This window comes from Zootoca vivipara, chromosome 7 (assembly GCF_963506605.1).
Source record: "Zootoca vivipara chromosome 7, rZooViv1.1, whole genome shotgun sequence".
NCBI classification, from domain to species: Eukaryota; Metazoa; Chordata; class Lepidosauria; order Squamata; family Lacertidae; genus Zootoca; species Zootoca vivipara.
Window position 1 is genome coordinate 5,648,905 of NC_083282.1, and position 25,255 is coordinate 5,674,159.

The window sequence follows — 25,255 nt, forward strand, 5'->3', positions numbered from 1 at the left end:
GGACTGCGAGTCGATATATTGATCCCGTCAGTTAATAAAACTTCAGATGTATTTTAGCAGGTTTAGAAGAATAAGAGTTTTATAGGAAGTGTGCAAAGAAAAGCAATAGTAAATGGTACTAACTGCTGGGAGGCACTGGTGGCGGATGGCGCCAAGGAAGCCTGTTGGCATTGCTGCCTGACTGATCTACAGCATTAATCACTGTCATTTTTATCTGAAGGAAAACAGTCTCCCATCTGTACTGAAGATAAATCAGTTCCAGGAATTGGAACAAAATAAACACCAGTAGCATCTGCTTTTGTAAAGAAGAAGGGTGGCCTCAGTGGGAGAAGGGAAACTACTGTATATTGGCTTTTTGGCCCTGAATCTGTTTCCAATTACTTCTAACGAAGGTTCTGCAGATAGACTGATCTGAAGATTGCATTGTGATCTGCATGGCTGTTATTGGCCTAGTTTGAACAGTCATTAGAGACAGAAATTAGATAGATTGTGCACTTTCCCTTTTCAAAGTCATTAAGAACAAATTAGGCAATGTGCTCCATCTTGTTCTGATAATGGAAACAACAATCTCATGTTGTCAGCCAGCGGCTCCTCTGAGTTTCTGGAAGGGGGAAAGCATTCTGTTTTCTATTATTCCTACCGGGATAAAAGTTTGCTTATTTTTACTATTTGCTATTTTTAATTTCTGATTTTGTGCATCATGCAGAAACCCCACCCCACCCCATTAATTACTGCCAAAGTAGATAGATGCAGCCTTAAATACACAGATACATAACAGGCAGCTGCATATCTTGTTTTTCTGTAGCTGACCGGGCAGCCCGATTCTCACTGTGAAGGCAGCGTGTGGGAAGCAGAAACGTATCTCTTCAGATCAGAATGGAGCCAGGTCTATTGTGGAATCAGTACTGCCCTTGCGGCATTCAGACAACATCAAAATGTCAACTTGTACTTTTTTTTACATTTTATTTGGATTTCTTCTTACTGTGAAGAACCAGTTAGATAAAAACCACCCATCATTTCTCTGCAGTCACTGCTAGTGTGTGGAAGCTGCATTTTTTGGGGGTGGGCAATTTGGAGAGAGAGAGAGAGAGAGAGAGAGAGAGAGAGAGAGAGAGAGAGAGAGAGAGAGAGAGAGAGAATGATCTATTAGTTGCTGGTCCCTGCTATACATTGGCAGCTGGTGAAATCTGGGCGAGTTCTGTGGATGGACATGAGCGAAATTTGCAAACTCTCTTGCTCCGGAGAAGCCTAGAGACATCTATACCAGGCATCCCCAAACAGCGGCCCTCCAGATGTTTTGGCCTACAACTCCCATGATCCCTAGCTAACAGGACCAGTGGTCAGGGATGATGGGAATTGTAGTCCAAAACATCTGGAGGGCCGAAGTTTGGGGATGCCTAATCTATACAAACAGGAATTGTGCTCCCTCTCCCTCCCATTGCTTCCACTCCTGAAATTAGGCTACGGTACTTTCACCCCAAATAGCCCTGATTTCCTCTGCCCTCCTCCACACACCAGACAATGCTGTTTATCTTTTCTAAGAAATATTTTTTTCAAGCATCTTGAAAGTTTATGCATCTTGGTGTTTCTTTGCTACCTTTATATAGAAAAAATACACACTTCATTTAAAAAAAACACCCTGGAAAGTTAATGTGAGGAGGTATCTTTATGAGCTCAGTCCTACAGGAAAATTTGTGTATCTGACAAAACCAGGGATAATGCAGGATAATGTACACCCTGGTGGGAGTCCTAATGGTATTTACCTTTATACAATAAAGAGTGCTTTACAAGTATACTACTATGCTGACTATAAGGTGGTTGCCAACATTTTAATTTTACATATGGGGAACTGAAGCTGAGAGAGACAGGAAGAAGCGGGGAGGAGAGTGTAACTGATTGGCATATTCGCCCAGGCTACACATTTAATCCATTGCAGAAGTGGCAACCCAGAACTCATATTTATTTGGTCTGGGATTCCCAGATCCATGTCCGGCCTCCAGCTCTCCATTCATTGGTAGTTGTTTGCCTTGGAATACTCTAGATCTGCATCACCTCTCCGAACCAGGCAGGTTTATGCCACAGTGGCCTCGCTTCTCTTCTTCTCCCTCCCTCTTGAGTGATGTTGCCAGCTTGCATCCCCACACCCCACCCCATACATGGCCGATGTTGCTTTTGTCTTAAACTAATCACTGAGGGCTTGTCCACACTTCCGCTTGTCCGGTGCCCAGAAAGCACAAATTTGACCAGTTTTCCCTTTGCCAGGGAAAACCTACTCTTTACCTTTAAATCAGAACAAACACAATATTTGCTCCAATTGAGCGCTAAAGTGTGGTTTTCTCCAGGGGAAAGCAGTGAGACAATAAGAAGTGTCGATAAACTCTTAATTTCAAGTCCTGAAGGTCTGAGTAAAATCAGATCATTATCATCCATTTCATTGCTGTGAGAACCCTCTGGCATGTCTTGCCTGAGACAAAGGGGGGTCATTGACTACATCCCTTAGGAGGGCGTGGGAACTGATGTTGGATCTCTGGGAGGGACAGAAGCAAACCCCGAAGCCACAGCCAGAGCAGGGGAAAGAGTTCAGCCTTCAGAGAACTTTTGAGAATGAATGAATGAATACTCAAGGGATATGGATGGAAATGGATCATTCCCCACTTTGCTCCAGACTGTTTCTGCCTAGTTCCACACAAAATAAACTGGGGATGTTAGAAACGGAAACATTGGAAGCAATGTCAGGAGCCCCTACATGGTACTTCAAGGCATCAGGGAAGAACTGTGTGTTATACTCGAGACAGGATTATGGCCCAATACTGCTACCCTAAGTAGAATTCCTTCTCCCTCGCTCATAGAATGGGGGATCATAAAGTGCCTTTCCCAAAGCCTCACTCCGACGCACTGTCTGCCACAAGAGGTGAAAATGTATGGTGTGATTGTCGTGGTTTTGCTCCATAACGATCCAGAGCAAGTCACAACAAATAGTTAGCAGAGTAAAAACGTTTAAACTCGATGCAGGGTGCCAAAAAAGATTCAGAGAGCAATCAGCTTCATCCAGTATTATTTACTGAAGGCAAATGAGCATAACAGTCACAAATCAAGTTGCAGCAAAACCTTAACTTACTCTTACAATAAGACAAAAAACTTAGCACTTAAATATACAGATCACCACAAAGGAACAAAGCAGAGAGGTTCCGGTTTCCGCCTGCAGGAATGGCGGACCTGTTTTCCATCTCTCTGACCTTCGTAAGGAATTTGGCGGTTGCTAGGGGAGTAAATGGCAACCCCCTACCCTCTCCGGGGGTTACGGAGAGGGGCCGCTGGCCCGCGATGCCCCCAGACCCACTACGACTGTTTTTGGAGTGGGGGGAGCTTGGGCTGAGCACTTACAAGGGCCAGGACTCCCGGACGCTAATCTGCATGGCGGGGATTTCCATGGTTAAAGAAGATAATTAGGCTTAAATCTATGGACATACTTCAGAAGGAGGGGAAGAAGCGCTGTTTACTGCTGAGAAATTTATGCTGCTGAGGGAGAGGAGTCAAAGATTGTACTGCATCTGGAAGAAGGATTGATGGGGACGGAGCGATAAGGGAAGTGAGTTTTTATTTTTTTTTCTTCTCGTACCTTCCCGGACGCGATGTCCTGGCTTGTTTGGAGTGAAAGAGAAGCAAAAGACTGTGTGAGTTGAACTTTATAACTGTTGTTACTGAGCATATTTTTTAAAGATGTGGAGTTGCCGATGAGAAAAGCCCCCCCCTAGTCGGACGGAAGGAGTTCTGGACGCGTTCGGAGGATTTATGAGCTGTGACGCACTTTAAATTGGAGCAGCGACCTGAAGCTAAGTTCAGCTATAGGGCAAGGAGATCCATTAATTTACCAAGAGTCTATGGTTTGATGTTTGGGTCTCCTGCCTGGAAAAGCTGTAAATTCTATAATGATCGTAAATCTTCATGGCTATGAGAGAAAAGCTTTTTAAAATGGCGCTGCTTCGAACTGCTTCGACGCAACAGGGAGCTCCATTAAGAAGATTTATGGGGAGGCTGGACTGATTAACTCACACAGGAGAAAGAACATCTGTGAAACTTTGTTTGATATTTATCTCAGCAGCTGGGAAACAATCGGATGAAAGTGGAAAACATCTATGTGACTGTAAGGGGAAGATCTGGATTATTATGAACTTGGAGGACGATTTGAACTTTAGAAAAAAGACGGCAGTGGACAGTTGCGAGGAATTCCCAATTTCTTGAAGCATGGGAACCCAAATAAAAAATTCTTTAGATGATTTGGCATAACATTCGGTTTGATTGATATATATATGTGTATAATTTGAAATATTGAATGTGATATAATTGGTTTTAATTGGAAAATTAATAAAAATATTTTTTTTTTTAAAAAAGGAACAAAGCAGAGAGAACCAAGAAGTAAAAAGAGAAAGTGAAACCAGGCTCTTTGGGGCCTGTTCTTATAGGCAGAATGACCTTGAGAGAGAAAGATAACAGGACCAGTTTAAACCAGCTTATTTTAGGGTTGCCATATTTCAAACTGAAAATCTGGACAGAAAGTTAAGCTTTGTTTTTGGAAGGTTGTTGAGCTTTTTGGGCAAATTCACAAAAAAAAAGTTTTTAAGCTATTTTTAAGGAAGATCTCCAAAAACACTGCTAACATGCCATACGTCTGGAATTTCCTGGACCTTTTTAGCAGTTTCTGCCTGGACACTGCTTCTGACTGCAGTATTCCAGATATGTCCAGGACGGTCAGGATGTATGGCAGCCAGTGGTGGGGAATCTGTAGGACTCCATTGTTCCTGTTGACCATGCTGGCTGAGACGGAGGGGAGTTTGTACCTCAAGTTTGCAGCATCACTCAAACCTGGAACCTGAGGAAGTATGGAGTCTGTGCACCCATAAGTTTTACCTAATTCCAAATCTTGTTCCCCTGGTCTTTTTTACATACATAAACAAACAAACAAACACACACACACAAACAAACAAACAAACAAACAAGAGAATGGAGATGTTAGCCTAGATCTCCATTGCCTCATCTGGTTGAGCCATGAGCTACAAACCAATAAGTCCTTAGTTCGACTCTCCCTTCTGGCATAAGCTCAGTTGCTGAACTTATGTGAGTCACTACTCGTCTGTGCATCAGTCTGCTCATATGTCATACAGGTATGATAACATCAATCTTCCTTCTAGGTGTGTGAAGTGCTTTGAACAAGAATAAAGTCAAAATGCTAAGTGTGATTATTCTCAATCCTTCTCCACTGTGATGCCTTCAAACGCTGACAAAATCTTTCTGCTGTATTTTATCAGTGACTATTTTCACTGACTTTAATGGGTGTGCTTAAATATCTCCCCCCTCTCATCTTTTCAGACCATCACCAGAGGAGGCTTGGCAGTGGCGCAACTCTCTGGAGAAACTCCTGCAAAATCCATGTGAGTTTGCTGTGGGGTCTCTACTGGGAGCACCTATTCTAGCAATGTTAGAGTCCTTGCAGGTTGTGGGTGTGAGCAGGTTAAATCATTCCTTGGGAATGACAAGGAAGAAGTGCAATCATAAGTATTTAATAATAATGACACTACACAAGGGCTTTGGATGAAAACTGAATGATACTGTGCTACAAACTAGAGACATGGAGGAATCCAGATATACAAGTAATAAAGGTGTTGGTAGTAAGGCAATATGACAGAGGGGAAACCCAGTATGCTTCAAGCAATTCATAGGCATTTGACATGTGCAGAAGTTGAATTCCAGCCACAAGTTAAAACAAAACAAAACAAAAAAATCCTTCCAGTAGCACCTTAGAGACCAACTACATTTGTCATTGGTATGAGCTTTCGTGTGCATGCACACTTATTCAGATACGAATAAGTTAGTTAGAGCAATTAGACTCTTAAGGACATAATGATTTAAATGCCATCGTCTCCATTCATAAGGAGCACAACAAAGTCCTCCCTCTCCCATATAGCTAGCCTTCATGTGAGCTAGGGCTTCTGTGTCTAATAGTCCCTTAGTATGGCTTGCTAGAATCCTGCTACATTATCCTCCTCCAAAGACTACTTATTATTATAATATGATAGATTCAAACAAGAGAAAATGGAACTGGTATAAGAAGTTGGGGTAGAAATACATCGTTCTGATATAATTTGTAGGTACGATGGAAGAAAAATGATACAGATGTTGAATATGGGAACCTGCATTTCCATGTCAGAAGCCAATGTTGTCTCTTATTTGAAAGGATTATGGTGAATCCATTATTTTAAATGGTGACCTTCCCCCAATTTTTCTCTGTGCAGACGGGCTTGCTAGCTTCAGGAGCTTCCTCCAATCCGAGTTCAGTGAGGAGAACATTGAGTTCTGGATTGCTTGTGAAGACTATAAGAAAATCAAAGTGCCTGCTAAAATGACTGAAAAGGCCAAGAAAATCTATGAGGAATTTATCCAAAGTGAGGCTTCCAAAGAGGTCAGTTATTTGCATTGAAAGGAGTTCATAAATTTGCTGTGTGCTAAGAGTTGTCTCTGGTGGAATGATCTCACACTATTATCCCCCAAATCACAAAACAATTCTCTAAACTATCCCCTGCTTGTATATTGTCAGGGGGACTCCTTACAAGGACCCTCCCCCAGTCATCCTGACCAGCACTTCGCCCAGTGCTAGCAGCGGGTCAGGAGGAGGGAATGAGGAATGGACTCAGACGTGTCAGAGCCTAGGCACCAACCCAGCTGGCCAGAAGAGGAAGGACAGCGCAGCGAGGTGCCGCCAAAGGAAGGACGGGAGAAGGAACCAGCCCCTTCTGGCACCCGAATTGAGGCGCGTGCCCACAGGACTAGGGGGCGCATTTTGGGGTGCCCAGGCTTTTATGCTGGTCCAAGATGCGAAGGAAGCCATTGCCAGGTTCTGAATCGGACTAGGCAGTCATGTTTTCTGATATCTCTGCACTGTAAATAATATGCACAATAAAACTCTGAAAGACAGAGCGGACTGGAACATCTTTACTCGAGAGTAGCCGCAACAATCCCCTGACATATATATCATAATGATTTGCTGTTGCAGCGACAGTTACAGCGTTGCTTCCTGGTCATCGTGCAACATACTTGGGAACTCTACTTTTTTACACCTTTAATTTTAAGAAATTGAATACCTAAATTAAAGTTGTAATACGGCCTCGGTCCAGTATACCTGAAGGAGCGTCTCCTCCCCCATCGTTCTGCCCGGACACTGAGGTCCAGCTCCAAGGGCCTTCTGGCGGTTCCCTCGCTACGAGAAGCCAAGTTACAGGGAAGCAGGCAGAGGGCCTTCTCGGTAGTGGCACCCACCCTGTGGAATGCCCTCCCACCAGAGGTCAAAGAGAACAACAATTACCAGACCTTTAGAAGGCATCTTAAGGCAGCCCTGTTTAGGGAAGCTTTTAATGTTTGATGGATTTCTGTATTTTAATGTTTTGTTGGAAATAAAATAATATTATTATTATTTAGAACTTTGCTCCAATTCAAAGCCTGCTAATTTCAACAGGCTCTGCCAACATTTTCAAATTAAAATTTGTATCCTTTGAAATTTTACACCTCCCACATACAGCCCACAACCAAAGCTCATGTACTTATTCTAGGGAAGAGCCAAGAGGTGCCAGGTTCAATTCCTGGCATCCCCTGCTAAATTAGGGATCTCATGTGGCAGGGGTTCAGAAAATGCTCCATCTGAAAGTCCAAAAGACCGACTCGGAATGAGGTAGCGTCACAAGTGGAATTTGTAGCAAAAATTCACAATCTACACAATGCAAATAAATTCAAATATTTAATTATTTTTGCATTTGTGTCCAGATGTTCACTGCATTACAGCCCAGGTTAATTTCTGATATTCCTGGTTTCATGTTTGCCATTGTTACAAACTATTATTGTATTTATTTATTTATATTTAATTTGCAACCCACCCATCTGACTAGTTTGCATGTTGGCAATTCTGCCATAAATCCAAGTGCGAAACGGTATTTTTAGTAGCTCCCTTGCTTTAAATAACACTGTGAAGGAACAGGATTGGTTCGATTTCCACAAATAATCACTTCCCCCCTCCTTCTTACCTAGGTGAACATTGACCATTTCACCAAATCTGTCACCATGAAGAACCTGGTGGAGCCATCTGTGAGCACTTTTGACCTGGCCCAGAAGAGAATCTTCATGCTGATGGAGAAGGATTCTCTGCCCAGATTTGTGCGTTCCAACATATATCAGGAATTAGTAAAGTAGCAATGTGGCAGAGCTGTGCGGGGAACGGCTACTCCCACCCCAAGCAGCGTTGTTACTTACTTACTCCAGTTATCAGTAGCCCGCTTTTGCTAGTCATCTGGGTAGTTGTTTTGCTTTATATGTACAGTATATATATATTTCAAGCTTCTAGATTTCAAAGGCTGTGTTGTTAAAAGTCTTGCCCACACTGTTTTGGTCTTTCTGCTGTTCCAGTTGATTTCATATTACAATTTCTCGAATTTCTGTTCTTCTCCATGAATATCACTGTTACAAAAAAAAAAGCAATTAGATGGGCACACCTACCTAAAATACAACAGATGCCAACTGGTGAAACCTATGCTACTTGTATTTATTATCCCATCACCTACCAATCACATGTCTGTGTCTAATAAAAGATAAGGAGGTTGTGGGGTCTTGAACTGGTGAATTGGGACCCATTGGTGACTTGCGGCTGGACCTATTGGTTGGTAGCAGCAGCAATGCCACCATTCAAATTTACGGTGTGACAATAAAAAGAGGGTCTCCAATTGCCTGCTTGGGTTAAGGGTCGGTCCCTAGTCTGAAAAGGATGAGGACTATTACTATAGAAAACAGGTTTTGACCAGCATAGGTCATCCTGTCATTTCTAGTAGCCATGAGGATATAGCATGACTCAGCTATAAGAAAGGTAAAGGATGCACACAAAAATAACATTTGCTCCCTTGTGCCTTTTTACTTAATTCTTTCACTGAGATCATATTCATATACTCCCATGTCAAAAGTTTGTTATCCACTACCGTAAAAAAAGGTAAAGGTAAAGGGACCCCTGACCATTTGGTCCAGTCGTGACCGACTCTGGGGTTGCGCGCTCATCTCGCATTATTGGCCGAGGGAGCCGGCGTATAGCTTCCAGGTCATGTGGCCAGCATGACAAAGCCGCTTCTGGCAAACCAGAGCAGCACATGGAAATGCCGTTTACCTTCCCGCTGTAGCGGTTCCTATTTATCTACTTGCATTTTGACGTGCTTTCGAACTGCTAGGTTGGCAGGAGCTGGGACCGAGCAATGGGAGCTCACCCCGTCACAGGGATTCGAACTGCCGACCTTCTGATCAGCAAGCCCTAGGCTCTGAGGTTTAACCACAGCGCCACCTGGGTCCACTACCATAGGTCATTTTATTACTGCAATTTCATCCAGGGAATGTTATTCAGATATATTGTTATCAGGTGAGAGCAGGCACAAGGAATAGGACAGAAAATTACAGCTCTTAAACTGATGGTATAAAAACTCAGCTTGCAATAATGATCTATATGTTGACATGGGGATGTGGGAATTAGGCAGGAAAGCCAAGAGGTTTATCAAGCTTCTTGTGGGTTACTTGCAGCTTGGTGGATGATAAGTTACACAAAAGCCTGCTCTACTGTAAAGAAGGCTGAAGCGAAAGTGATACCGGTAGTTTTTTGGTCAGCAACTGTGATGTCAGCAACTGATGGAGTTAAGGGAAGGGATGTGCAATTATATCATTTTCAAAATACCTACCCAAGTAGCAGTTACTAAAACACACTAAAACACTTGGAAATCTGACCATTCCAGCCCAAAGAGTGTGGCTTGCTTTAGCAACCCAGGCCTCTTATCTACTTCCATTTCTTACGTAAGCTTTAGTGAGGTTATAATAACTGTAATGGACCTACATAATTGCCAGTGCCAATGGATAGCCCATGCACAGGAGCATATGTAATGTTCCAGAAGTATTCTTTTCTGACTTGTGATGAAAATACCGTACCTGTAGCACTGTAGCAAAGTCTTTTATCTTTTCATTCTCTCGGGGGCAGGCTTGCCAAAGCGGGATTTCAGCCCTAAGCATTTAACCTCAAAATTAGTGTTACTTGCATTCTAATTATAAGCTACCTAGATTTTTGCTTTCCTGTGAACTGCATAGAAATAGAAATGCATCTGAACCCAAATGAAGAGAAAAGGAAGCAGTGCTGAGCACCATCTTGCAATCCCAGCCTGTGAATGCATAGCTGGGGAGATACACTGAATCAATCAGCTATACAGCATGGGAGAACTACCCTAAATCCAGCTTCCCATCCCAAACACTGGCAGGGGCGAAACTAGGCTTTATTTCACCCAGGTCAAAGACCCAGTTTCACACACACCCCACGGACATTTCTGCACACACACACAGGCTGGGAGCCTCAATGGTGTCTCTCTGGAGGCTTCACCCAGCTAGCCTTCCGCCCCCCCCCCGGGGTCTGTGCCTCTGATCTTTTTTATCTTTGAAGGTTTCGCAAATGGAAATTATTTGTTTAATAGTTTTGTTAGAGTGATTCCAGAGGGATCTTTTTGTGGGCTAAGTGCTGCTCATGCATGTTTTTTCACAGCGCCCGCACAATGCTGTCAGCATCAAAATACCAGCTCATTTCCCCCAAACATTTAATCCAGATTCACCTTTTCCCACAGAAAACCCTTAAAAAAAATAAAATAAAAACAACAATCTTTATTACGGTCCATACTCTGGCTTCTCCTCAGATCGTATAAAATAAAATAAAAATAAAACCCTGCCACTGCTCCTGACCAGTTCATGATATCTAAATGACTTATTTGCCATACTAAGCCCCTTATTTTTTGAAAACTCTGAGATCTGGGCAATTGTCAAGATGGGGAAATTAATCCTAAATGCTAAATAGCAAAGGAAAAAAGAAAGCACAATAAAAAGTAGGCTGCCAAACTCTTTTAAGTTCAAGATGAAAAGAAAATATAAAATTTAGACAGCTATAGCAGGAGGGACGCGGGACGCGGGTGGCGCTGTGGGTTAAAGCACAGAGCCTAGGGCTTGCTGATCAGAAGGTCGGAGGTTCGAATCCCTGAGACGGGGTGAGCTCCCGTTGCTTGGTCCCAGCTCCCGTTGCTTGGTTCAGCAACCACTGGAGGGCCAAGGGTTTCCACACACCAGCTTTACAACCTATTTCATTACAATGCAATTAAATAGCTCTACATATACTACAAATAAGTGCTGGACTAGAACCATCATTCCCCGTTTTCTTAAATTTCTCAATAAACAAATTATTTTCTTCTAAATTATAAATGCATACTGTGCAGTCTTTAAGGAAAAAAGGTCAACATGAAAGGAAATTCCAGGCAACAACTAATCTAAGTTGGTTAAATAATCTTATTTTCCTGGGAAATGATATGACAATGAACCTTGGTTTTAGCCCATTCTTTGCTTGCGGCAATCCATCAGTTATCCCCTGAGGTTATATGCACTTGTTTGTGGGAAAGGCTGACTAATCCCCAGGGACCATATTTGGGAACACACATTTCCTTGAGATGCTGATAACAGAACAAGCGGTCAAAATTCCTCTCCCCCTAGAGGCAGATTTTCCAGCCCATGATGTAGGAGGGAGCCTGCATGGTTGCATCCTGGGCTGAACCTGTTCTGTTTCTCTCCCTCTGAAATTATGAAGAGCTTTTCAACATGTTTAAACCTGGAAAGAGAGCTTAACAAGACAGCATTTGACATACAGTGAAATAAACAAAGGCTTGACAAACCTGTTTTCAGAAGGGTAAGAAAAATAACTTCTAAAAATTGTTTCCATGCTGACAATATAAAAATATAGTGCATGGCTGAAGGGTCAGGCTTAGTTTTCCCAGGAGAAAGAAAACAAAGCAATTTGTTTTTATTGTTTAGCCTCAGGCAAACATCTAAAGAACCATTACAGCGTGAGAATGAGGATTTTATGCTTTTTTTCTGATTTCTCAATATGGACCTAGTTCACACATCAATTTAAGCCATAGTTAAAAACAAATTGTGGTCTGTGAACAAGCAGCATGCTAGCACACACCACTGAAAACTTTTTGCCGCACTCATCTGCTTCTCTCTCCTTGCTGGGAAAGAAGCAAGAGACTAAGTTGTAATTTTCTCTTGCAACAAACCTGTGTACATTAGCCAAGGTTTGCTCTTGGCTTACTGCTCATGGTTTGTTTGGATGAAACAAACCATAAGCATTCTGGTTAGGGAGCAATTTTATCAGGACTGCAGTGCATTCTGGGTGACTTGGAGAATACCTGAATCAGTTGTGGTATGGCGGATTCTCTGCAGAAATGCTTAGAATTTGGATAGTGTTTACTGTCGCACTGTCCAAATTCTAAGCATTTCTTACCAATATTTTAAAGCAGGTTTCAACTGGGTTTTTTTTTGTTTTGTTTTGCTGCCTATTGTTGACGAAAGATGAGTAAGAGAGAAACAGGGGCTATAACAACAACAACAGCAGCAGCAGCAACAACAACAACAACAAGAAAGAAGATTCCACCTAAACATTAGGAAGAACTTCCTGACAGTAAGAGCTGTTCGACAGTGGAATTTGCTGCCAAGGAGTGTGGTGGAGTCTCCTTCTTTGGAGGTCTTTAAGTGGAGGCTTGACAGCCATCTGTCAGGAATGCTTTAATGGTGTTTCCTGCTTGGCAGGGGGTTGGACTGGATGGCCCTTGTGGTCTCTTCCAACTCTATGATTCTATGAACAACAACACAAGTTCCCACACCCCTGTGACTTTCCCGTCCCAAGCAGAATACAGTGATTTCAGAATTGGCTCAGGGATGGTTGAGCCCAGTAGCTTCATCAAAGGAAGAATTTAGTCAGTCTGTGATAGAAAAGCAATTAGAGCCCAATGGATGCTCAAAGTAAGTGGTTCTCAACATCATGAAAACGTGTCTTGGAAGATGCCTCTAAATGATCCAATATGAAGAAAAATTATTATGACATTTTCAACCTGTCCCTCTTCTGAGCCCATATTATCCTCCCAAATCCTCCCAAATATGCGTTGTCTCCCAAATATTTGTGGGGTAGATCAGGCTGAGAAAGAGTTTCTGGTCCAAGGCTGCCAGGTGAGTTCACTTCTTGACTGGTTTCCAGAATCCACAGCCCAATAAGGAATGTGACAAGAAAATGCACTGGAAAGTATGAGAGAACAATTGCTTGACAAAACATTGTATAGCCTTCACACAAGCAAATCAAAATGAATGTTCAGGAAACAGATTGTGTCATCTAACCTCCCTACAAACTTTACACAAATAAATCAGGTCGAATGCTCAGGTACTCTGGAAGTGACCTTAGATTCAAGGCCTCAGACCTGAACCTATAAACTTGTGAAACCACTGGAAGACCCTCAAGAATAAGATCCTTTGTCTGTGGAATGGCAGGCCATCTGTTCCTCTAAACATCTATAGGTGTTAAATGTAAAGAAAAATACTTGCCTGATGATCAGTTATGTAGAATGTCATCAGGTGAGCCATTCTCCTTCTAGAGCAGGCATCCCCAAACTGTGGCCCTCCAGATGTTTTGGCCTACAACTCCCATGATCCCTAGCTAACAGGACCAGTGGTCAGGGATGATGAGAATTGTAGTCCAAAACATCTGGAGGGCCGAAGTTTGGGGATGCCTGTTCTAGAGCCTGAGTTTTCCACATTCAATACCAACCATGTTTTAGTTTTAAAAAATATATTTAATTTATTATTATTTTTAAAATATTTTTTTAAAAAATATATTTTTAAAAGCTGAGATTAACATGATTGGTCTCTCCTTATGTGCATGTTCATACCTTGCCCTATCAGTAGTTATCCATTGACTTGATTAGACCAATTAAAATACTGAACACTCATTTTGCAAAGCATCATTGCTCCTTAGAAACCAAAGCAAGAACTCTGGCACCGTTTATTTACATTTATCACCCAGCTTAGGGGGCTTAACTTGAATTGCTTGAGCTATTCTTCATTGCTGCCACAACAAATGCAAAAAGTAATCTCATTTTAGGCGACGTGCCTGTGAACCCAGATTCTTATAAGCTACTTCATACCGCAGAAGCCCAGAATTTCTAATAAGGTGCAGTTGTGTAGCATTCTCTATTTAATCTTTCTGGTATGCAAATCAGATGGAGGGAAAATGCAATTAAAAACAAACCAACAAAATCCCGAACTTTTGGGGTGCCTTCTACAGAGCATGTTGGGGTTGTGATAGCTTTATTTTCAGTTAAGTTAGATTTTTATCCTGCTTGTATCATTAAATGATGCACATGTTAGTGGTGATATCATTATATTTCTCCATTATTATCTACAGGCTTATACAATATATAAAAATTATGGGCAAATTCCACTTAGAACTTCTCCTCATTGGAATGCATGCTATTTAGTCTCCTGAGACTTGTTTTCATTTCATTGGGAGATGTTCCCATTGGATTTTTCATATTCATATATACCGTAGTATATTCATATATGTATTTCTAGAATGCTGTAATTTGTGTTTTGGATTGTGTTTTGAATTGCACATAGACTGAACAACTGCAAATTTAAAGATGACTAGTGAAAACTATTTACTCAGCTTTATACCCAGTATGAAATAAAGTGTCCCTGTGTGTTCTCTGTGACCTTACTTCTTTTGTGCAGTTCTGTTAGGCAAATGCCTTTTGGAATGTTAGCACCTGCATTACCCACTGAACACTTGTCTGGTATAGGGTGACTCTTTGCAAGATCACGGGACTCAAGAGTTCACTTTCTCCAGAGCCTCCAAGTTTCAGATTTGTGACAAGGGAGTTATGTATAAATCACTCACCTCTATAAGTACGGTTGTTTTATGATGTTTCCCATTTCTCTTCTTGTGGCTTTGATTGTACTAGATTCTCAAACAGGATTGTGCTCAGTTTAGTGAAGGGCTGTGCACTCCAGATACAGGTAAGGCTACAACTCCCGTCATTCTTATCATTGCCCATTGGGACTGATGGGAGTTGTAGTCCAACAACATATGGAAGGCCACTGGTTTCTCCTCTTTGGCTTAGTGCAAGATTTCAGACTCAAGGATTTAATTCTTTTCATGCTGCTTCCACTACTTATCATAAATATAATCGCTGGTCTTTGGGTTTAGTCTCTTGGTTACATTTTACTACCTTGCTTTGCATGGTTAGGAAACAGGATCCCTGCAGGTGAAGGGGTGGGAATATGTACACAGGCAGACAGTAGCAAATAAAGAAACTGTAACCAGAAATTTTAAAAATTGCTGCCTTTGGTGTCCCTGAGTACATCCCACTGTTTTGGTTTGTCATATAAAATGGTCCAGAAACAGAGAATAGTTATACAGGTATTTCCTCCCAGAGAGTAGAAGGCACTTCGAACATGATCACTCTTCTGGTGGGTACACTCACCCCACCCTGCCATATCTACCTTATTTCCAGAAGTGTAAGTGGGACAAAATAAATATGTACACATTGGAAAGGAATGCCTTTCTCCTTCTACTCTCACCATTCTTAAAAACTATAGTCTTTATCCAACTATGAATGGTGGCCGTTTCTGGGGGCAGAGTCTTAAGTTAGGCTGCTACACTGAGGGAGAGTGTTGAGCTGAGAGCAAATCCTGCCCTTGAAACAAGATTGCTCAGCCTCCGATGAGGAGGACCCCATGGAATTTCAGCATGTCTCTGTTGGTGGCCATCACAATGACAGGCATGTTCCTTGTTTCTAATATTGGGCAAACAGCATCCTTTCCACCAGCACATTCAGTGGTAATCCTGCTGAGAGTAGACCCATGAAAATTAATGCACATGACTCAGTTAGGTTCTTTAATTTTCATATATCTCCTCTGAGTAAGGCTTCATTGAATACCACCATTGAGTATTGGGGTGTGTGTATGTGTGTGTGTGTCCTGTGGTGTGATACTGCCTAGATGTAACTCCATCCACTCAATGGTCAGGTATGCCTAAAGCTCAAACCTATGTTGTTGTTTTGTTTTGTAAAAAATAATAATAATAATGCTAAACAGGGACCACAGCGTCCAGAGGAAGGGAATTACCGGTAAACCCTTTATCTGTGTCATGTTATTGATTAAAATTGCTGCTCAAAGGTGCTCTTTGACAAAATAGGGGGGGAAATTAATAGGTGTCACACAGACACCTAATCTAATTCCACAAGGCAAAGAGCAGCTTTGCAGGGTGATTTTAATCAGGAAAGCAGTGCAATAGAAAGGTTAAAAACAACCATCACCACCAAGAGCTGGGACATACACCATGGAGGGGGTGGGGTGGGGGTGTTTGTGTATTGCAGGAAATCCTGCTCATGTTCCCTGCCTCATCAGATCTAACCATAGCTGCCAAGTTATCCCTTTTTTTCAGGGATTTTCCATTATGCTGAATAGGCTTCCTCGCGAGAAAAGGGAAAACTTGGCAGCTATGGATCTAACTGCACCTTCAGCCATTGAAAAATAAGGATGTGCCTTCCAAAGGCCTGTCAACAGCACTTCTCCCTGGAGAGCCACATCAGTTTATTGGAGTTTGTGGGGAAATGAATGAACAAAGAAGTCTTAAAGAAGAAGAAGAGTTTGTATTTGATATCCCGCTTTATCACTACCCGAAGGAGTCAGAAAAGCAGCTAACATTCTCCTTTCCCTTCCTCCCCCACAACAAACACTCTGTGAGGTGAGTGAGGCTGAGAGATTTCAGAGAAGTGTGACTAGCCCAAGGTCACCCAGCAGCTGCATGTGGAGGAGCAGAGATGCAAACCCGGTCCACCAGATTACGACTCTACCGCTCTTAACCACTACACCACACTAGCTCACAAGAGACCCTTGAGTGTGCCTGTTGTGCACCAGCCACATAACCGCAGGCTTGAACGTTCGCCAGCTGTTGTAGGAAGTCTGGCTGAGGAAATTGTCTGTATAACAAACCACAGCTGTTCTCTGCAGTGAAGAGCTGGGATGCTCAAACAATTTGACAGCAATGCTCTTCCAGAAACACACTGGGATACTCATGGTGGCTATTTTTGCATTCCCCTCCCTAAAAAGATGAAACATTTCACCAAACCAGAAGACATAAATTAGGTTTATAGTTGCATATGGTAATTTATAAGTCTAGATGCACATTTAGAAATGACTGCTATAGTTTACCTAGAAAAGCAATACATGTGAGCCTGCTCAGTTTGCTGTCCAGGTGTGAATTGTTGATGGTCAACTTCAAGGCCCTCTCCCCCCCCCTCCTGGACAGCCTTTCAGATAAACAGCACCTTCAAATAGAGGACTCGGACAGCCCTTCAAATTAGAGGATTTAATGTCCTCTGTAAAGTAGGACACACGGCCACCTTAGTCATAATACAAAACAAATAATTTGGGGGCAATGAGCACTTTAAAATCTCGCTGGTTTATTGTGCATTCATTTTTTTGGGGGGGGGAAGGGGTACAACTAGAGGCCTCTTTGCCAGACCCATGAAGTACTACTCTCAAGTGGGAAAGAAGGGCAATCATTGTAAGTGGTGGGATGTCTCTGATGTTTCTCTGCAGAGCCCAAACCTCAACAAATCTGTTCATCTTTGAGATGCCAAAATACACTGTTGATTATCTACCGTGGACAGAAGTCTAAGCCACATGTAATGTGGGAGATCTCCCTTGGGGTTTTTAAAACAATAATATCAACTTTTGATTGGAACCCTTGCAACATGCTGGCCAAACATGGGGATGGTAGGACCGTAGCGGTCACAGGCAGGCATGCCAGCGTGGTGGGACAAGGCTAGCATGCTTGGTTCCATGATGCCCTTCAAGGGGGGTGTCTTTCAACACATGGGGGGGGGCTTTTGTTTTTCACCACCACTTTATGACAGAGTACAGTATAATGACACCAGGGGCTCCTTCCTCTACTCATCTTCTGGCCTGCTATCCTCTGACAACAATGCTCTTTGGTTGTCTAATAATTGTTTGTTTTATTGCATTTATATCCCATCTTCTCCTTCCCCCAAGAGTTCAAGGTGGTGTACATGGTGTTTCTCTTCTTCAGCCACAACAACCCTGTGAAGGAGGTTGGGCTGAGATGCAGGGACTGCCCCAAGGTCACCCAGTGAGCTTCATGGTTGAGTGGGGTTCAAACCCTGGTCTCATAGAATCTCATGGAAGGGACCATGAGGGTCATTTAGTCCAACCCCTTGCAATGCAGGAACCTTTTGCCCAATGTGGGGCTCAAACCTACGACCCTGAGATTAAGAGTCTCATGCTGTACTGACTGAGCTATTCTCGGGGACCCCAGGTCCTTAGTCCAACACTTTAACCACTGCACCATGTTGGCTCTCAATAAATCACAATTAGTGCCTTTAGTGCAGGGGTCAGCCAACTTTTTCAGTAGGGGGCCATTCCACTGTCCCTCAGACCTTGTGGGGGGCCAGACTATATTTTTTTTTTGGGGGGGAGAACAAATTCCCATGCCCCACAAATAACCCAGAAATGCATTTTAAAACACATTCTACTCATGTAAAAACATGCTGATTCCCGGACCGTCCGCGGGCTGGATTTAGAAGGCGATTGGGCCACATCCGGCCCCCAGGCCTTAGTTTGGGGACTCCTGCTTTAGTGTGTTTGATGTGATGCATATAACATCATACTGTCATAATCTTTACAGCAACTGTAGTACAGTGGAACCTCGGTTTATGAACACCTCGGTTTACGAATTTTCGGTTTACGAACGCCACGGACCCATCTGGAACGGATTAATTCACTTTCCATTACTTTCAATGGGAAAGTTCGCTTCAGTTTATGAACGCTTCAGTTTATGAACAGACTTCCGGAACCAATTACACCCATGCTTCGGGTTAAGTACGCTTCAGGTTGAGTACTCCGCAGACCCGTCTGTAACGGATTAATCCACTTTCCATTACTTTCAATGGGAACGTTCACTTCAGTTTATGAACGCTTCAGTTTAAGTACTCCGCGGACCGTCTGGAACAGATTAATCCACTTTCCATTACTTTCAATGGGAAAGTTCGCTTCAGTTTATGAACGCTTCAGTTTATGAACAGACTTCCGGAACCAATTGTGTTCATAAACCGAGGTACCACTGTATAAGGCATCATTATTATCTCCCTATTGCAAGTGTGTGAGAGAGAGATAGAAAGTAGATGGTGACTCAGGTGTTTTGGTTACTTACATTTCAAGGCGGCATCTCTCTTTAAACTACTGGCCACATGATCCGCAGACAGCTTCTGGATCATGTGGCTAGCAGCGCATAGAAAAACCGTTTACCTTCCCGCCGGAGCGGTACCTATTTATCTAATTGCACTTTGCTCTGCTTTTGAACTGCTAGGTGGGCAGGAGCTGGGACAGAACAATGGGAGCTCACCCCATTGCAGGAATTCGAACTGCCGACTTTCTGATCGGCAAGCCCTAGGCTCTGAGGTTTAGACCGCAGCGCCACCCGTGTCTCTCTTGAGTTTCGTGGAGCTTATTTGTCTGAGGTAAGTGGATATAGGATTGCACCCTAAGCTTACTTCCTTGAGACATCTGTTCTGGAGCCACTTATTTGCACATTAGATAAACGGACAGCTCTTGCACTGAGCTGCACTGCTTACTCTGGACAGGCACCAGATCTTCTGATCTGAAGAGATGGGAAAATACAGTGAAAATAAAGGCTTTGATCTCTCCCCACCCACACTCCACTGTCCTAGAATGTTTAAAACAAGCTTTTAATCCCTATAGAACTTTTCATCAGGCTTCAGGACTCCAGTAAAAATAAAATAAAATCAGCAACTCATGGCTTGGCTGATATTTACCCAATCAGAACAAAGAAGCAGGAGGCTAATGCAGCCACCGTTGCTAATTAGATTACAAATCATTAGGCCTTGCTGTTTGGATTCATGTTCTACAAGTCCCTTCAGGGGGAAAGTGGCTAATATAATAAAACTAAAGAGGCAAGTTATGTTTGCATAATTCACCAGCCTACCATTACGAACCCTTGAAGTCAAAGCACAAGTACTCCCACTGGACTTCTTCTTCCATTTAGTGGTGGTCAAGAACTGCATTTCCAGTCCATCTCTTCCATGATTTGCTGCATTCACCTACATAGTGATGCTACTCCCTCATCTAGACAAGGCTTTAAAGGTTAGTGGCAATGTGGACGGATCCATTTGGTTGAGCTCCATGTGCTTTGCCATCCGCACCAGGGAGTTGTTGTTTAGTCTTTTAGTCGTGTCCGACTCTTCGTGACCCCATGGACCAGAGCACACCAGGCACTCCTGTCCTCCACTGTCTCCCGCAGTTTGGTCAAACTCGTGTTCGTAGCTTCGAGAACACTGTCCAACCATCTCATCCTCTGTCGTCTCCTTCTCCTTGTGCCCTCAATCTTTCCCAACATCAGGGTCTTTTCCAAGGATTCTTCTCTTCTCATGAGGTGGCCAAAGTATTGGAGCCTCAGCTTCACGATCTGTCCTTCCAGTGAGCACTCAGGGCTGATTTCCTTCAGAATGGATAGGTTTGATCTTCTTGCAGTCCATGGGACTCTCAAGAGTCTCCTCCAGCACCATAATTCAAAAGCATCCATTCTTCGGCGAACAGCCTTCTTTATGGTCCAGCTCTCACTTCCATACATCACTACTGGGAAAACCATAGCTTTAACTATACGGACCTTTGTCGGCAAGGTGATGTCTCTGCTTTTTAAGATGCTGTCTAGGTTTGTCATTGCTTTTCTCCCAAGAAGCAGACATCTTTTAATTTGGTGACTGCTGTCACCATCTGCAGTGATCAAGGAGCCCAAGAAAGTACAGCTTGACAGAATGGGCTCTGCTTTCCAGTCCTTTTCCCTGCCCTCCACTAACCTATTTCATTCTGGGCATGTGCACAGGTCTTCATGCTCCTGCATTTCTATACCTCTTCACTATTCATGGACCTGTGTGCGCAAGAGCAAACATGACCAGTCTTATCCTTTCACATGGGCCAAATAGAAGCTTCTGCTCTTTTTGCTTTGGGGGGACATATCCATTTTCTCTTGGTTTTTTCTGTTAAGTAAACATAGAGGAGTAGCACAAGAGCGATCAAGAAATCTTCCTCAAGAACTCTATATTAATGCTTATTTGTTTATTTTAAAGCTTGATGTAAGTTCTGTGATGACAGCCTTCTGGGGAACCCCCTCACATCTCATCCAAACCGTGTGGCAATAAGTGAAAATAGGTCTTTCTTTGGTATTTCCAAGGAGTGGGCGCTGGAAACAAAATGGGTAGCTTGTGCTCCGGCAAGTAGTGAACAGAAGTGGGGGCATGGCAATAGAGACCACCTACTAAACCATCATAAAACAAATGGCAAACTGCCTCCAAATGCTAACAAGCTCCCACACCGTTTGTGACTGCATTTTCACCTATTGAATCATAGAATTGTATGGTTGGAAGGGGTCCTGAGGGTCATCTAGTCCAACCCCCTGCAATGCAAGAATCTCAACTATATCGTACATATCGTAGAATATTGGATAAGGGGAAATCTGGGTTAATTGTAAAGAAAGGATCGGCTGGCATTTTGATGATGACAATGTCTTGTGGATGCCACAGAACAATTGTGGACATGAGCAAGCGGTGTCAATTCCGTAAATAACTCCTGCCAGAAGCTGCAACGTCTTCCATGGAGGCAGGGGTGGGGTGGGGTGGGGGCCTGCCTCAGTTCGCCTCATAGGTGAACTGGCCCTAGTGAGAACTAAGCCTTTGTTATTTAAATGTCTTGACCTGTACTATGCATGCTCCTGGACTTCATTCATGAACAGAGAACAGATACTTTGGGGAAAAGAATTACAGAGTGTGTGCAGAATAAATCCTAAGGTTTGACTGGCAGTGAACAAATGGACAGGGAGGAGAAGAAGTCATGCTTCTTAGGAATTCTCCCCTCCAGGAAAAGAAGAAGAAAGTTGGGAAAGGGAATTGGAGAAAGGGACTGGAACAACAGAAGGAGAAGTGGAGAGAGGGAGGGGGTATGGAGTGGGCAAGAGATGGAGTGGGGTGAAAAATAAAATAAAATGAATTCTAAATAGGGGAAGGATTAAACGGTTTAAAATTGGACTGTCACAAGGAGCTGGTTGAAGTTTGCAGGGAATTGCCAATCAGGGGAAGGAGGAGGTTTTTTTTTAAAAAAAGATATGGTTATTAATTAATAGCAAATTTATTAAATAAATAATTGGGAATATTTTTTAGGGAAATCATAGGCTAAGGGATTTAATTTAGATATTTGATTGAATATTTTGAGGGAATTCTATAGGATGTGAATATAATTGTAATAATTTAGATCATGATATAAGAGTAATTTGTTAAATGAGAAAACTGCTGAAGCTGGGTTTAAAATGGACTCGGGAGGGGAGGGACGGGGAAGACGAAATTATGTTAAGGAATATTAGATAAGATTCAATATTTGCTGGGTTTTTTTTTCTTTTTTCTTTTTTTCTTTTTTTGTGCCTTTTCTCTTTTTAAAAATAACTAGGATAAATGCTGATGTTATGATGATATGAAAAATGTTTAAGTTGAAAATCTTCAATAAAAATCATTTTTTTAAAAAAGGAATTCTCCCCTCCAGGACGTTTCCCACTGGGACAACTGACTACTCTCAGCTAGAAATTAAGAAAAACGGCCCCATTGTACTGAACGGTGGGAGCTTCTCTTGCCTGCCTGACCTGCAGCTCAAAGCCCAGGGCCTAAGGGGCGAGGAGCAGCTCTCCAGGGGCACAGTCCCAACTGCTATCCAACGTTTGTTCTGATCTTCTCTGAGAATGATGGAAACAGCACATTTCTGGCACCAAGTCTACAAGGAAAACATGAAAAGTGCTTTGTTGCCAAGCTAGTGCCGATCAGCACTTTGAACAGGGACATGGCGTAGGCACAAAGGAGCTGTAAATGCAATGGGGTCAGATCCATATTCATTCCTGGTTCCGCAGGGGAGACCTGAGGCATCTGGGGAAAAGTCTAGGGAAATTTCTTGAAACAAATTACATTGACACAAATTGCACTGGCACCTGAGACTTGTGTGATGAATTGTTTATTGCCTCAAAAAATATTGTCATAACCTAAAAAAAAAGTATGGGAAAGAAGAGTTTGGATTTGATATCCCGCTTTATCACTACCCGAAGGAGTCTCAAAGCGGCTAACCATCTCCTTTCCCTTCCTCTCCCACAACAAACACTCTGTGAGGTGAGTGGGGCTGAGAGACTTCAGAGAAGTGTGACTAGCCCAAGGTCACCCAGCAGCTGCATGTGGAGGAGCATGGGCGTAGGCAGTGGGGGCAGCTGCCCCCCTAGAAGCAAAAAAATAATGTATTTTACAAACCATAACCAGCACTTTTCCCCTCCAAAAACTGAAGTGGAAAGGGCTTTGCTTTAGCGAGAGCAGCTAGGTCTCCGCTTGCTGGGGGGGGGGGCAGGGGCGGGAACACAGCTGTAATAAAAACACATCAAATAAAGCAAAGTGGCTACCGGTAGTTAAGCAGTTAAGACAATGGAGCAGATATCCCCTTTCAGGCAAGATTTGATAGCTCACCACTTCACCCTATTGTTCTTCAGCGGGAGTTGTTAATGAGCATTCAGGGATTGCATTAAGAGTTCTATTGGCAATTTAATGAGGGTGCAGAGGATTCAATTTGACTAAGGTGGCTCTGCAAGGCTAAAAGGAAGTGAATAAGAAAAAGAGGGGGCTGTAGCTTTGATAGACACAGTGATGTTTATAAAAAGCAGTGGTGTTCCAGTCTGCCCCTCTTCCTGCATCTGTATACTGTAAATCAGGGGTGGCCACCCAAGAGACTCTGATCTACTCACAGAGTTAAAAACTGGGAGTGATCTACCCCCTTGTGGGGGGTTCAGGTCAAAGCTGTTGAGGTTTTTTTTAAGGAAGGGAAGCCCTGTTTTTTGGGGTTTAGGTCAAACTTGTTGAGCTTCTTTTAGGAGGGAGGGAGGCCCATTTTTGTTTAGGGCTTCAGGTCATAGTTCAGCTTTTTTTAGGGAGGAGGAAAATTTTGGGTGAGCTTTTTTTAGGGGTGCCAGTGATCTAGCAGTGATCTACCACAGACATCCAGTGATCTACTGGTAGATCACAATCTACCTGTTGGACGTGCCTGCTGTAAACCAAGCAGAGAGAAAGCTACTTACAAGGCTCCTGTACAGATGCAGAGTTCCAGCATCACAGCGTCACCCAGAGGCACCCACAAATGTGAGTTATCCCTTTCTCTATTTCTTCCTTCCCTCCCTCCCTCTTCCATCCTTAATAAAATACGGGGGGGGGGCAGATAAGCCCCACATAGAAAGCCCATCAACATGGGGGGGATGACTCTTTCAAATACAGTATTTACCAGTAATTGGGGGGGGGAGGCACCTAGGCCTCTAGGAGTTGGCTGCTATGCCTAGGAGTAGGACAATTCAAGAAAGCAGAATGATGCATATGCTATGGTAATATATCAATAGAATCATAGAATTGTAGTCGGAAGGGACCACAAGGGTCATCTAGTGCAACCCCCTGCAATGCAGGAATTTTTTCCTAAGGTGGGGCTTGAACCCACGACATGGTTGAAATATTATGCTGATATGCAGCAACACCTCAGAGCCGTCGTGACTGCGGCTGTGCCTTTCCTCGCCCTTCCCCGCCCTGCCACCCCCTCTTGCCTGCCCGACCCTCCCGTCCTCTCCAGCCAAGCAGGGTAGCCGCCGACACTGCCAGCCCCAGAAGCACAAGGTGGCCGCTGCCGCCGCTGCCACAATGTTGTCAGGCCCGCTGGCCCTGTAGCCCCGCCCACGTTCCCACTTCATGGCCCCTCCCCTCCCGTGCCTTGTCCCCACCCCTGAATGACCATGGCTCCCCCCCTAGTTTTGGTCCTGGGTACGCCCCTGTGGAGGAGCGGGGAATCGAACCCGAGATTACGAGTCTACCGCTCTTAACCACTACACCACACTGGCTGAACTGGGTTAGGGTATAGCTTAAGTAATAGAAATATATTCTTAGGGATATTTTTTTTAAAAGCTTGGCAAGCTCTAGCTTTGCATGGCCTCCCCTCCCCCCTCCATGTTTTGGGAGCATCAATAATTTTGTCTACTGTTTCCTAGAAATAAAAATCCCTTTGGTTTTGGTGTCCAGGGCTTGGACAAAAAAAAAATATGATTCTTAAACGTGTCTTTACAATTGTTTATACAATAGGGATTCTTTTTCCTATTTGTTTAAAGTTTGGCCTGTGTGATTCTTTGCAGGGGTAGTCAGCTAAACAAGCAACCTAAATTTCACTTCCAGAAGTGCATGACTAG

The 25,255-nt window shown here is 43.2% G+C and overlaps 1 protein-coding gene across 1 annotated transcript in view; it reads left to right on the forward strand.

The window, feature by feature from the left end:
• Nucleotides 1-14,633, forward strand: part of LOC118089085 (regulator of G-protein signaling 5) — a 28,321-nt gene extending 13,688 nt beyond the window's left edge. The window contains exons 3-5 of the mRNA XM_035123489.2: nt 5,368-5,429; nt 6,291-6,457; nt 8,074-14,633. Of these exons, the coding sequence (XP_034979380.1) occupies nt 5,368-5,429; nt 6,291-6,457; nt 8,074-8,235 (391 nt within the window). The 3' untranslated portion in view covers nt 8,236-14,633. The remainder of the gene's footprint in view (nt 1-5,367; nt 5,430-6,290; nt 6,458-8,073) is intronic.
• Nucleotides 14,634-25,255: the final 10,622 nt, after the last annotated feature.